General features: G+C 42.1%; 1 protein-coding gene across 2 annotated transcripts; it reads right to left on the bottom strand.

Moving 5' to 3' along the window:
* Nucleotides 1-612: 612 nt before the first annotated feature.
* On the bottom strand, nt 613-13,832 carry LOC110986631 (scavenger receptor cysteine-rich domain-containing protein DMBT1-like). Of its 2 annotated transcripts, XM_022248651.2 has the most exons (12): nt 13,610-13,831; nt 10,549-10,875; nt 9,598-9,936; nt 9,046-9,357; nt 8,175-8,483; nt 7,042-7,371; nt 6,050-6,358; nt 5,552-5,878; nt 5,046-5,219; nt 4,254-4,403; nt 3,417-3,538; nt 613-2,230 (listed from the first exon to the last, which is right to left on the bottom strand). In XM_022248651.2, exons 1-12 carry the CDS (start codon nt 13,668-13,670, stop codon nt 1,979-1,981), a joined length of 3,012 nt encoding a protein of 1,003 aa, XP_022104343.2. In that variant the 5' UTR covers nt 13,671-13,831; the 3' UTR covers nt 613-1,978. The 2 variants fall into 2 exon arrangements, with proteins under 2 accessions (XP_022104343.2, XP_086994318.1); XM_087138192.1 differs by lacking the exon at nt 5,552-5,878 and having other exon boundaries at nt 13,610-13,832.
* Between the last annotated feature and the right edge of the window lie 1,171 nt (nt 13,833-15,003).

The raw sequence follows: 15,003 nt of genomic DNA, 5'->3' as shown, positions 1-15,003 counted from the left end.
TAAAGCTCAATTCCTCATCTTTCATTTTCCTTTCAATTTTCAGTGGCTTAACCAATGACTTTTGAAGATATTTTTCTCCAGAGAAAAATCATCCCCCAAAATAGTCAGTAGGCCCATGACCATTTTGGACCAACACCAGAAGCTAGATACGCTAGATACGCCCCTGACTTATTTCTGGCAAATAGTAGGAATTACTGATCCTTAAGTGTATATCAGCTTAACTACCTTCATCAGCTTCACATCGAAAGGTAGTCAAGCTGATCTGCACCTCAGGACCACCCTAATTCTACTTCCCCTCAAACCATGCTGTATAATGGGCCCCGAGCTAGACCAAGAGAGCCTGGGCGCAATTTTCATAGCAACGGATGCTCCTTTGGTAGTAACCGCGCATTGCCGGTTCACGAGCGACTATGAAACCAAAGTGTTGCAGTCATCGCTATCAACAAAATGAACATTCCCAATCAGCATGGCTCTTTTTAACCGATGAGGGCCGAGCTGCTTCTGCGCAGGGCGGATACCTGAGCACATATTTAGTCTATATTTCTTATACTGGCAATAGTATCTGGCTGGGACTTAAAGGCGAGGCCGTAAGAAACCAAACGAACACAATGATTGAATATAAAGCATAGCACGTTTTTTACTTCCTTTCGGTGCGCGGAAATACAAGTGTACATGGATGTACATGTGATTCAAGCATGACATAACGTACAGCCCCGGGGTTACATACCAGGAATTTACACGCCTCTTTGCAATATTATCAAAGAGATCCTGCGGTTCGATTGCGAACTTCTTGTGAACTCAACATTTTTGTCTTCGTCTTTCACTCCCGAAGCACTGAATTATTACACCCACAACGGTACAGACCTACTGAGATAATCAGTGTTGAGTATTGGTCGAGAAAATTTGGGCATCAGGTCGTAAACACGTTTAATAAGAAGTTTGGCATTACGTGTTCAATTCTTAATGTCCACATCAATTGTTAAAGATCTACAAAGAGTCTTAGCCTATTTAAACATGTTTAAAAATTACTGGTCAGTATAAGTTTACGAAGTGTTACAGTGTCGACAATACGAAAACCTCAGTAGAGGTTTATCACGTGACGTAACATGACGGCCAAAGGCATTTCAGGAAGTATACCATGTCCGTGGAGGCGCGTGCATTTTCGCATCTGTATATTTCGATTGGCAGTTTCACGTACGCCAGAATGTTCAAAGACTTCGAATGCGCGTGTGTTTCTGCGCACATCTGTGTAAATTGAAAGCTGACCGTCAAAAGTCTCGTAACTGAAAATCCTCTTACAATATGTACCAGAATGGTACAAAATGGATCAAAGTGCACGCACACACAAGTTTTAAGGCGTATTTCCATATGCGTGTCAACACTTGCACCAAGCGTTGCGTATCCGTCAAAATCGCTCCCAGGCCGATTTTGATGGCCAAATGTAACGCACACGCGATTTGTGTGTCCGTGAAAGTAAAACGCATGGTGTACGTAACACACCCAAACAACGTACATACAAAAAGGTGCCTTAAGGCTTCTTTGCACATATTTGTTTCAATATATAACAACTGTATCTTTTTTGTCACTGAAATACAGAAACGCCTTTTAGCAGGTAAATCGGTTTCATTGTTAATGATGAAAATCCTGTTATAAACCCCTTTTTACAAATATTCCAATCGCTTTCATCTGCCTTTTGTGTGTTTTATTCCCACATCCACTTTTAATTTTGTAAATCTACATCATTACTAACTGTTTTGAGTTGGATTTTACTGTAGCAAAATGTCATACCCAACCATTTAAAAATCACGATTATGCAAGATGTTTGGTGTTAGAATTACGATCAAAGCCAAGCAAAAAGAGCCAAAGAGTTCTCTGTTGTTACTGGGTGGTATGCCATATCTACAACACTAGATATGAGGGGAGTTCATCGGTTGGGTGGTTATCGATCGAGCGTGTTTCCTAACGCAGGGGGGGGGGTTTATGGGACATCGCGGGTGAGACATCGCGGGCTGGGGGGACGGAGCTGGCTAGCAGGAGGATCTGGAAGACTAGGCGTAGTCAACGAGGAAGGACCGCCTGTATGGACCACTGGGTAGGCTGATGTTCCGCTAATGACGTCACGGTATGACGGAGGAAGGTCTCTGTAAGAGTCGGACACACTGTCGTCTTGAGATGTTGCCCGGGCAAGTCCCACAATATCATCGTGGGATGTACGAGACCGACTAGAGACCTGTCAAGGAAGAAAATATGTACTGATGTACTGAGATTGGGTTGAGTTGGTTTGGGCCAAGGTGGTAGTCTAGTACATCTTCTCATGGTCGCTAACAAGGATCCAAATACACAACGTTACTCGAGTATTAAGGCACTTGTGTATTTTTTAAGCAGCGTACATCTGAGCCACGCCCTCTAATTCTTCTTTCTTTTAACAGCATCAATACGGTGGAATTGAGTGTTTGAAATAATAGAGTGTAATAGAGCGTTTGCCATAACTCAATAAATTCACAGCATTACAAAGCATACCAAGACATAGCACTTTATAATATTATAGTATAGAATATACTGACAAAACCGAAATCATCAAATCTTTCAGTGAGAGGGCTGCATTCACCCACAGAACGGGCAAAACGTAGGCTCCATCTGAATCTCTTGTCTAGAGCTAAGTCTAGGTCTTCGCTCCATTGGAAAGGTGTGGAGACGCGTAGACAATAGACCTAGCCGTAGCTCCGGAAGCCCTTTTCGGACACGGCCTTGGGCTGCATCCGAATCTCATGTCTAGAGCTAGGTCTAGGTCTTCGCTCCATTGGAAATGTGTGGAGACGCGTAGACAATAGACCTAGCCGTAGCTCTGGAAGCCCGTTTCGGACACGGCCTTGGAATTCAGCTGTTATTCTTTTTATAGGTGTGACTTCAACATTCAGTGTCAATCCAATCCCAGCAAGAACAATGAATGTGTGATAAAAGGGAGTCGTAGTCTTGAATCCTGCCTGAGGAGACGTTACTGTCCATCAGATCAAGGTGCTTGTAGCCGCTAAGTTGTTTGTAAAGAGCAAAGCTCAAAGATAGGACTCCGCATTTGGATCCAGGGGAACAGTATCCCGAAAAGTGAATAATTATTAAAGTAATATAAGAAAAGCAGCCAAAAATGTCTTCACATCCGCAGGCGTCAACAGGGGCGGATCCATGAATTTTTCCAAGGGGGGTGGGTAGGCTGGAAATTTATTTTAATATCTCATTATAATATCTCATGCGGACATTCAGAAACAATAATGAAACTACATGATACACATTGTTGACAATGGTACAGGTGCACTGACTTTAGTCACTTTTTTTATATTCCCCGCCCCGCACCCAAGATTCGCGCCTGGTCAAAAAACGTCATCGAGGATCAAAATATGGTATTACAAAATGTAACCTACCTGTGGCACCCCAGGCGAGTGTGTGACAGATGGCCTGTAAAGCTTGACACCCAAACTGAACAGGAGAACAAGAGCGAAAATCCCACCGATGGCCATAGCCACAATAGCTGTTGTGGACCAAGCTATACGGGGAGAGGGAACACGGATTAACGGTGAGAATGGCGTCGTGTGATATCAAGAGTTGGGATCTCATAAACAAAAGTTAAGATCTCTTTGGTCAAATTATGCATGTCTCATTCTACAGAGAGACGTTTACATGCTTTGTATACGCATTTAAAAATACTGGATGGTAAGGATATGCTTTGTTCAGAGTAAATAGAATGGCCAAAGACAATCAGAGTGCATTTTCACAATTTTTCGAGTCCAAAACGACCGGAGTACCAGTAATTAACCCTTGTTGAAGAATGTTACATCAGGCTGTAGGGAAGTCGTACTGTGAAATCGATTTTTGAAAATTCTGAAAGAATGCCATTCTGACTCCCTTGCTCCGCTCTTAAAAAGAAAAGAAGCTTTCTGCTGTACCATATATCACAGGTGCTGGCCATCGTATGGTTGTGTGGTAATATTCCTCAATAAAGCAGGCCTTGGTAAACGGCGTTGGCATAGACTCGATAATCAGGCCAATTTTTTCAGTTTCATTTAGAATGCAATAATTGATTTTGTTTCGAAACATGAGTCGTTTTCTCCAATACCTACTTGTCTCCTCTTGGCTGTACTTCAAACACAATCCCATATATTTCATTCAGGTTCGATATTTTTCTGCATATAACTGTCGAAATGAAACAAAAATTACAATGCTAAAAATGCAAGACCTTCAAGTCCCAGCGATAAACTTACAGCCCGGTTGGTTGCATTCCACCCCGACGTCATCTTCATGAGTACATGAGCTCGTAAAGTAGTTATAATAACAGTCATCCAACTTGCTCTCGTAACCGTAACAGATCACGCTACCAATTAAGATAGGAGCAGTCCCTGTACCAATGTACTCTAAAATCAGGACAAAATAATGATAACGCTATCATTGCGGCATTCACTTTTATACTTGAAATAATAAGGTTTTATTAATAATCAGAGGAAAGGGGTAAATAATATTACTAGGCCTATCATATCCGAGTGCGACATTGTTTTGAAAATGGCATAAAGAGTGATTGGCTGTACAGTCTAGTCTGCCACAACGAGGTTTTAGCCACAGAGAGATACATGTAATATTCTTAGGGCTGTTCGAAAACAGAAGACAAATGGTATTTCTTTTTGCCAGAACGAAGTAGTTTTCTCAGAACAGTTTTAAAATTTTCTGTGGGCAATGAAAACAGTGAGCTGGGTGGTCTCTGTGTGATGCTAATCGTAAAGGATGAGAATGGATGGCAAACTGCAAGAACATTATGAGTAGCACGAAGACCGTAGAACCAGCCATGCAATATTAATTTCATGGCCAATGCCCAACACACTACGCAACCTAAGCCTTATATCTGAAGACAGAAGAGGGTGTGTAGGTGCAGGGTGTCTCTTATGTGCCGGTAACTAAGCAAAAGCTTTCCCCAAATCACGAGATCCGCTTTTACTCAAATTTTACTCGCAAAAGGCTTATTGTGTAGAACGTTTGGGTGTATCCGTGCAGTAAAAACTCACCCTTCTTTGACGACTTAGCGTAGCTGTAACCAAGCTGACCACAGACAACATCAGCTTCATCTTTACCCCAATAACCATTTCGATCGCAAATCGTTCCCCATATCCCGCCTAAGTTTATCTCCACACGCCCTTCGTAGAGTGAAGCCCCGTCAACCAATCGCACAGATCCTTCTTCTGTTAAAAGAATAAAATCTATAAATATTTACAAGCAGTGCCAAAACTTCAGTGTTAATGCCATTGTTATCCTTGGCCATCGTTAATTAACACCGAAGCTTTTGCTGCGCATACAGTTATTTGATTATGGTTGCCAAGATAATGACGTGCAATTAAGCAGATCAATTCGGAAGTAATCACGATAATTTCTCAAATACAAACAATAATTTGGCATGGAAAACATAAATTTTGTTTAAATCGATAACATGTTCGCCAGCGAGAATGAATATATCCAGTGGTAAGGTACAAAAGCAATGTGTGCGCAAAGCATGAGTGAAAACAAATCAGCAAACCTGCGGTATTCTTTTCTTTGCAGACGACTCCAGCATCCTCAAAATGGCTGCAAATATATGTGGAATAACTCTTTGGACAATCGGACAAGCTTTTCTGTGCTGCCGAGCAAGCTACGTTTGTCAATTTGATATCCCCACTGCCTCGACCAAAGCGTGCCTCGTTTAGGGCTGAGGTAGCGCCACCGTAACCAAGCTGCCTGCACACTACCGTGGCATCGTTTATATCCCAACCGTCATCGCAGATAGTACCCCAAGTCCCATCTAAATACACCTCCACTCGCCCCTCCAGCTTATTGGTTCCATCCACAAGACGCACATCATAATCATCTAAAGAAAACCATAGCAACATAAGCTTAGATTCACCGTCAGTGCAAATGCGCACAAACCCTTTACAATGTACACCTAGTAGTGATCTTTCGAGGTGCACAATGTCTGGAAAATGTTCCAGTAAAAAAAACAGAAGCAGCGTAAATAATGATTAGTTCCTACGTTGGTTACCTGGTGTGCTACAGATAGCCACGGCGTCTTTCGAGTGATTACAGTTGTGTACTGCATCCCATGCACATTTGCTCAGCATGCTCTCCGTACCTCTGCAAGTAACACTGTATATGTCCCCACTGCCTTGTCCATAATTCCCCCACCCAGGGGCTGAGGAAGGCTTGCCGTAACCCAGCTGCCAGCACACTACCGTAGCATCGTCGATATCCCATCCCTCACCGCAGATCGTGCCCCAAGTACCGTCAACGTACACCTCCACTCGTCCCAACCTTCCGGTAAAGCCACTGATGAGTTCGACATCATGTTCAGCTGCAGAAAAAAATTGAAACATGAGAACAGAATAAATCCCTTGTTTCATTTTGGTTTAATATGCACATCTTGCGGAGAGTTGTTCAGTGGATTTTTGACATAGGTGAAAGGCCACTTGAATCTCAATGAAGCGTAAATATATTTCAAAGTGAAAATTATTTGGAATACACCGAATTGTTGTCAAAAGACCTGTGGTTTCGAGGGTCATATAATTAAAGACGATTTAAGAAGATATTATGCCTTGGAAAGATTATTTTCCCCTGTAACGGAAATTCTGCTAAATTTACTCTTAAATGGGGCCTTTTTTCTTTGCAGTGTACCTGATTAATGTCTAATGTGAATTGGCTGTGTTTTGATTTCTTTTCTTTGTTAAATCTAATGTAATACACAAGAGAATCTTAAATAAAAGGCCCTGAGTTGGGGGAAAGCTAAGAAATCAGACTACAGTAAAAGTAGCAAAGTCAAGGCACATAATGGAGTTACATTCGAATTTCCAGAAGTTCGTCATCACTGTCTCCTTTTTTGCATGGTTGGGCTCAATCTTTGAAAAATATATTTAGCAGAAAATGCCTTGGTCCTTTGTGGACGAGAACGAGCCAGTCTAACTTGGCTCTTCAACGGTTTCTGGGTCCACCTTCAACAAAGCTCCTGCGAATGATCTAATGCCTACATGTACTTCCTACCTCTTTCATCGTAGCTACACTTCACGCCTACCACCTGGTTGTGCCAACAGATCGGAGGGTCTTCATGCCAGACACACTGCTGTAAGTTGCTTTCCGTTCCATTGCACCTGACGTTACCCAGAACGATATCTCCTGTGCCCTGCCCAAATTCTGCCCATCCTGAAGTCCTCTTAGCGCTTCGAAAGCCCAACTGCCGACATACCACGCTGGCTTCATTCATCCCCCAACCGTTCTGATCATCACAGATTGTTCCCCAACGACCTTTGACGTACACCTCCACGCGGCCCTCCAGGGTGCTGCTACCACCCACGAGTAGAACGTCATATTCATCTGAGGGAAAATGTCAAATGATGGGCATGGCAAGCAGTTATTTGTTAGCCAAACAAGACAGTCTTTGACACGGCAATTAACAAGTTAGAAACCTACTTTATGAGAAGGGAATAAAAGCGTTATGGAGCGGTTGCAAATTCATAGGCTTGGACCGGCCAGGGGCGATAATGCAAGCAGCCGAAAGTGAATGAATCGAATCCATGACTTTCATTCAACAGCCTTTCTTTAAAGGTAGACTTTAACTTTCAATTCTTTTGTCGAACCTGGGCCGTTTGCCGAATCTGGGCTCTTTCTCCATGGGATTAATTTAGGGTCCCCGGAATATGGTTTATAAACTGCTCGTATTTTTCCTACAACTTGTACAGGAGGCCAAATTTCCAGAAATGTCACCCTTTGATTAGTTTTCAAGTTTACCTTAAATACATTTTACCTTTCAGAAAAGACATCTGTCCCATTAATTTTAAACAGGGTTGTATTGTTAGCATTTCATTGTACGTGTATTATTTTCGGACCGGTGTTGTGACTTCTGCATGAGATTTGTAATACTTTGTGAATTACAGTTTTTATTTTGTACCGATGACCAGCCATATAGTTTTAGCAGCTACTTGTAGGAAAAACAACAACTTTGACATCAAAAGAACAGACCCTATTGCATGGTCTCATATTTGACAATGTTATCTTTCCAGTACTGGGATCGGAGCTATATTTGGTGGTAGGTCTTCTCTGCAGAGACTAAACTCATGAAATTGAAGTCAGATATAAAGACCACCTCCGAGACTTGGAATGTTCGTGATCGTTCGTACCTACATGACTGCAGACAGCTCCGGCGGCGTAACAGGGATCAGGGAATGTCTCCTGTGTACAGTAGTGCAACTTGCTTTCCGTTCCGTCGCAGTTTACGGGACCCATACCTTTCCACCCCTTGCCGTTTCCAAAAAATGCCGATCTAGGGGCAGAGGTAGCCTTCCCGTAACCCAGCTGCCGGCACGTTACCATGGCATCAACGATATCCCACCCTTCATCGCAGACTATCCACCAAACACCGTTCTTGTACATCTCAACGCGGCCCTCCAGGTAGCTACTTCCATTCCGTAGCCGTAGGTCAAACCTATCTACAAACAATGTAAGAATAGGGGAAACAAGTTTTAAAAGGTTCAGCGTCTAGTTTCCAAACTCAAAGCATAAATGTTTGTGCTGCTGTCGATGATGGTACTACCAATAAGAATGTAACAAATTAGAGATCGATCCCCTCATGGGCGCAATGCACATTCCAGGCTGCAGTAAACAGCAAATAAACACAAAAAAACAACAAACAAGAAAAGATACTGGTGCCATTGGGTCTTCTTTTCTGTACGCACTGAAAATGATCTATTATAGCTATGCAAAGTGTTAAAAAATGCCAACCAGTGAGTATCAAATAATATCCTATACGGTGTTCAAATCACACCTTACTTTGTTCAATTGATACTAGGTTCCCCCGATGGTTTTGCAATAAATGATTAATCGTGGTATTCTTGTCATTACCCTCTGGTTCGTTATTTCCAGTTAGTACATTATCGGTCGACTTTCCTTGAGTCATCGGTCGAAATGATATTATTGGTCGATTTTTATTGAAGTTTGGTCTGCATTGCATGATCGATGGAATGTGTTGAAATTTTTGAGGTTGAAACTAACTTGGAGTAGAGCACATTACAGTTGCGGGTCTTGATGGGTCACAGTCGTGCACAGAGGCGTTCCTCGGGCAGTCCATTAAGTTGTTTTCCTTTCCTGTACAGGAGATGCCATCCAAAACCATATTACCCTTTCCCGGGCCAAAAGCCAACCACCCATTGGCCTCTGTAGCCTTGCCGTAGTCCATCTGCCCACACACCACCGTGCCATCGGCGATATCCCATCCCTCACCGCAGACGGTTCCCCAAGAAGCGTTCAGATACACCTCCACCAGGCCCGATAGGGCGTCGGTCCCATTCACGAGCCGTGTCTGACCTGTAAAATGGACAGCAACAAGCACAACTTCGACATTCCCCCGACATAAAGAGTTGTCAAAACCACTTAATAAGAAAGCCACAAATTATGAAACAGTTTGTCGTCATTACCCACTAGTATTACCATCAGTTCTAACTTACAGACATCCCACTAGCAATATTAACTTCAACCCCTTAGTCAAAATGTATAAATGAGTTAATTACGGTCACTACGCCTCGAGTCGAGTGTTTCTCAATTTACCTGTGGTATAATCTGTACCGGTGCAGATGACTCCAGCGCCCGAAGATCCACTGCAGTCTTCACTGATGCTTAGCTGGCAATCCAGTAAGCTGCTCTCCGTACCTTTGCAGTTGACCTTATTAAACACGATTTCGGTGCTGCCCCATCCAAAAAATAAAGCACCAGTAACGGCAGCGGAAGCCCTGCCGTAGCCGAGCTGCCTGCACACTACAGCGGCGTCGTTCAAGTCCCACTCGGCATCGCAGACTGTTCCCCCTGGACCATCAGCGGATATGTTGAAAACCACCACCCGGCCTTCATGATGGTTTCTGCCGTAAGCAAGGCCTACAGCATACTGACCTGAAGAGATTAAGAAAAGAACAATATAAAACACTCACACTTCGTCCAAAAAGGGCTGAAACAACACCAATTTGGGAATGGACACAATTTCTGGGGAGGGGGAAAAACCTTGATGAATTTCCTCATTCTTGGTTAAAATATGTATGAAGAACCTATTGCTACTGTGGTTTCTGTTTTACTTTGTATTAACCGATATTTCTTATCCTACTAAAATGAGCATTGAAAGTCCCATTTGACTAAGCCAGTGCCTCTTTTTTATAATTACATAAATTAATTTTATGATAAATCATTAAAACAATCGAAAGGTATTAAATGGCTCTGTGCCCCTATTTTCCACATATTTCGAGAGTAAAAAACGTAAAAAAAAAGCTTTACGCTAGCTGAAAAAGGAAAGAAATCCGAATATTTTTGCCATTAAAAAATTCAAAATCTTTTAATTCAATTAGTGATAAAAACTCTGTTGACGTTAAATCGAGATTAAAAGCGCAGTGATTAAATCTGTCAACACTGCTTGTGCAATCAATTTCAATTTCATTGTTTTATAAGGCTTGATACTCAAGACAAATGAGAACCCCATCACTCAGGGTTAGTTGGGAATTCATTTTGATTCACCTGTGGTATAATTTGTTCCAGTGCAAATAACTCCAGCGTCTTGGGAGTGTGTACAGTTGTTATAGGTGTTCATCAGGCAACTGTGAAGATTGTCCTCCCAGCCTAGGCACTCAACATCGGCAAAAACTATTTTGCCACTGCCCTGGCCAAAATAAGCGCCATAAACGGCTGACCAAGCCATGCCGTAGCCCAGCTGCCTACAGGTGACTGTGGCGTCAACCAAGTCCCATTTCTGATCGCAGACTGTTCCCCACGTGCCATTCACATACACCTCAACTCGGCCCTCTAGACTATTGTTACCTCCCACGAGACGTAAGTCATACTGACCTGTGCAAACCAGACAAGAGTGTACAATTAAGAACTTAAAATTATACATTTGAAAACAGACCTCAAAAGTAATACCGTATTTGTGGATGATTTAAAAATAATGAACATCAACATTTAGCATATGGCACCACTTTCGATCTTTTATAAGCGCTTAGGTCATTTTGATTCATATCCGTTCATCTCCTTTTCATCCATCTTATCGTGATATCCTTCCGTCTGATCGTATGGACACTTGTTGTTTTTTATTCTTGACCTTTTACATGCCCATGGCTATGCAGGACGGCGGCTTTTTGAAAATCGAAAGAAGGGCATTAAAAAAATGTTCACATGAAGAAAAGAATACAAATCATTTCAATACGTAAAACCTCATACATAAAGGTAAATTGATCAATATGGCAGTTGATTGACCAATATTGGATAAGTTATGCGACATCTTCTAGTCACATGTTGTGTTTACTCTCGGGCCACTGTGTACCCACAAGTAAGGGTGTCCGCCATCTGACGTCAGTGTTGCGTCAGGAAAAGTCACTAACACCTTTTTACTATCTCGCCTGTCCCTCGTGGGACCCAGGCACGAAACCCACCCAAACCCCATGCAATTCGATCGGTTTCCCAGGAACATTTGTCCGAATCGTTCCATTTCACCATTATTCCATCTCATAATGATCCCTTAGTGTGACAAAGGAGGCATTTACGATCCCAAGAAGTTGAAATAAACCCTCACATTGGCTGAGATCTTGAAGGCTGCATCCAGCGGGGCCGCGAGAAGGTAAACACCCTTTTCCCGCAGGTCTCGGTTCACACGTTTTTGATGTGTACTTTTCACTTGCCCTTTGCGTGACAATGGTTTTCAATTTAATTTTGCATCAGACACTTGGTTGTTATTTTTGGACTAATGGTCCAGACTGATGCACATTGCTCAGTCTAATCTTTGAGTGCGATTTGTGTCAGATTTCAAGTGGCTCATTAATTTCTCGATTCCCAGAGATAAGGGGAGTTGGATCGACTCCAACGGACACAATCTGGACTTTAATTATAGTTTCAGTTCTGTTTGCTTGTGTTTAGTTGAAATCTCCAAAGTCATCAGGTCAACTTGAGCACGAACGTCATATATCACTTATGAATATTAATTATGAGGGCACTGATGGCCGAGGGCAATTTGTAAATATCATTTTTATTACTTATAATTGAGCATTTCTGGTGATGAAATCAAAGATTCCAAAGAGTAAAAATTCACTCTATTCGAGTGAAAATTCAATCCCTCCGATTGAAATTATGGGCCAGACGAATTAGAGTGATATTTATTAACTCCAAAAAATTGAAGTTTCACTGGAAAGGACTATTTTCAGCCTTTTTTAGTTTAAATTCAGAGTGATTTTCACTCTAAAACGTCTTGTCCCTAATTTCACTCTTTCCGATTTAGATGATGCCATTTTTTAAAGAAATTGAAAGCACTAGGCTAATACTTTCGAAACGATACTTCCACCTTTCGGGGAGAGGGCATTTTTTTTGAAGAAGAAAAAACTTTGGAAAAAATTAAGTTCGGCCTCACGCTCAAACCCTGGACATCACTGAAGAAAGGGTGTGGAATACCAGTGCCGTGCGTTTCCCGCATTGATGTTAATCACATTCGCAGTCTTCACGTGCGGATCGTGGGAAGGGTTGGGGTCAACCCCCACCCCGCCCTGACACACACACATGAAAACAACAATTAAATTAATAGCAATATTAAGGAAGATGATATTCCTAAATGAGTTCTTATTTTGTACCGTAGTTAGATGAATAGGAAATAAGCAACGCGTGTCTGAAGGTAAATCCATCAGTAAAACGACAAAATGCATATGTATCTGCCGTCCACAAGGATCGGACATTAATTAGAATATAATCTGATCCCCCGATCCCCCCAAAAGATTCCTGGATCCGCCCCAGGTTTTTATCACTAGGAATGCGCCACTGCACTGATCACGTATGATTAAAAGATTCCTTTGTTAGTCTTTGCAGAATGTTGGCTAAGTAAAAACCTCTAACACCGGACCTATCCCTACCCTCACTGCAAAGACTTTTGTGCGAAAATACAATGGATGACTATACAAACGAGTTACAATGGAAAAGACTTATACGATCGCAAAGTGTCCAAATCTCTGGCAAAGGTTGTTGCTGAAATACAGGTAATTCCAATATTGTAGGGACATCACACTCTTGCTCACAAATAAGCCCATGCAAACATTTTTCTCTTCGCGAAAGTGAAATACACTTAATAAAAAAGCAAAAAAGACAGTTTTGATGATGCTTTGTGACTTTTTCATACGACTTGAGATTATGACAGGTGCAGTTCACACAGAAAAACAAACACACACCCATCGGCAGCCTTGCCACACCGATGAGACCGTGTCAGTTATTTTATATACTGCACGTGTGGTTAACCACTGCTTGAACTTGTGAAGGCTGCAGTGATTGGGTCAATTTACAAGGAAATTGAACTCAATATAAGCCTCCCTCCTTGTGATAAATATTCCTTAATCAAGCCTGATCTTGATAGCCACACTCAGTCGGGACAAGTCAGCGGTGTCAAATAGATGTGGATATGAATATAGAATTGGATTCGAGAGATAATCTCGACGAAGCACGTTCACATTAACTACTGCCTGGAGTTTCACGACCTCGTTTTAAAAAGCCCCGCGAATTTTGGCATAATAGAGGACTCTTTTAGTACTTGCACATTACGGTAACTTACTCAGTCCGTTGCTTCTTATGACTACTGCGGTCAGAATGGTTGTTAACAACGGTAACCTCATCCCGCTGCTGTCAGCTGTAGGTCACCTTTTTTACCAGACACAGTCAAAGGCTTCTGCACAATATGATTCCGAACTTCTGCAGCCACAATCCCAGAACTAAGAATTTCAAGTGACATGGGAAAATTCCATACGACTGTTGTCACATGACTCTCTTCACTGACGAAGCCTGATGATGAGTTGGCACGCGAGTGCACACATAGACCGAAGTCCAGGTCGAGGCCAAACCTCGTGGACTCGTTTCTAGTTCAGTTTTTGGTTGGAATGAAAAAGTCGTGTTGGAAACTGGTATTGGTGAATTAATATTTAATAATTTAATTTTCATTAATTTTCCATAAAGCTAATACCCTCGGTCTTAAGTACGTACCCCAGTAACCACGGGCGTAAATCTTGGGAGATGGGGGGGGTATTTATCCCCTCACTTGGGGGGAGGGGTATTGAATCCTCCTCTCGTTTTGTGGTGAACAAACATTAAAGCGGATCGTGCAGAATGTTTCAGACTTCCAACGACTAAAATGCATTCAATATCACTCAAAAAGGCAAAACAATTATTTAAAAGATCCGGGCAAGTTACCCCCCACCTTTCCCCATTCCCCCACCCCACCCCCAATTTACGGAACAAATTTATGTACGGTGACTGCTTTGTTGCGTAGCTTTCACCATTTGTGTTGAAATCAAAAGAGTTGATGAGCGAGAACCTTAGGAGAAGAGTGATGCCATCACCATCATAACGTTGAAATAGTTTCTTCGTTACATGTTCATGTTTCATGTACATGAGCCATATATGCTCTTTCACATTTCTCTTGTAAATCAAAAATGTCCCATTCCGCCTCCATAATATACAGCCAATGACACAGGATGACCGATCTTAAACTAGTCTTGGCCCAAGACTTTATCAGCAGCACTTTAATTAACAACAATGCCCCTCAACAGAGCAGCAATTTTGTGTTCAGTGTCCAAGGAAAATAGCTTTTACATGACCATGCATGATCTTTCGTCAAGTTTGGACACCTGGAACAGAAGCACATCCTCATCGATTGAAAAGAGCCATGGAAGTGGAATAATTGTTTGGGAACCAGCGAAATGCAGTTTTCACTAAAGGAGCTTGACGAGTTACCCCCCTCAAATGTTTCCACCTGGCCACAGCTTCAGGGAACTAAGTAGCTTACTACTTACTGTCAGAAAACAAATGAATACATTGATTGAATATTAAGCATATACAGCACTTATATTTTACTTCCATTCGAAGTGCTTCCATTTGACAAGTATACATGGATGTACATGTGATTTAAACATGACATAACGTACAGCCTCGGGGTTACATACCAGGAATTTA

This window comes from Acanthaster planci, linkage group LG06, assembly GCF_054643075.1.
Source record: "Acanthaster planci isolate LZ-2023a linkage group LG06, COTS_SCS, whole genome shotgun sequence".
Classification (NCBI taxonomy): Eukaryota; Metazoa; Echinodermata; class Asteroidea; order Valvatida; family Acanthasteridae; genus Acanthaster; species Acanthaster planci.
Note: the sequence above shows the minus strand (reverse complement) of the source record. Positions and strands in the feature narration are given on the sequence as shown.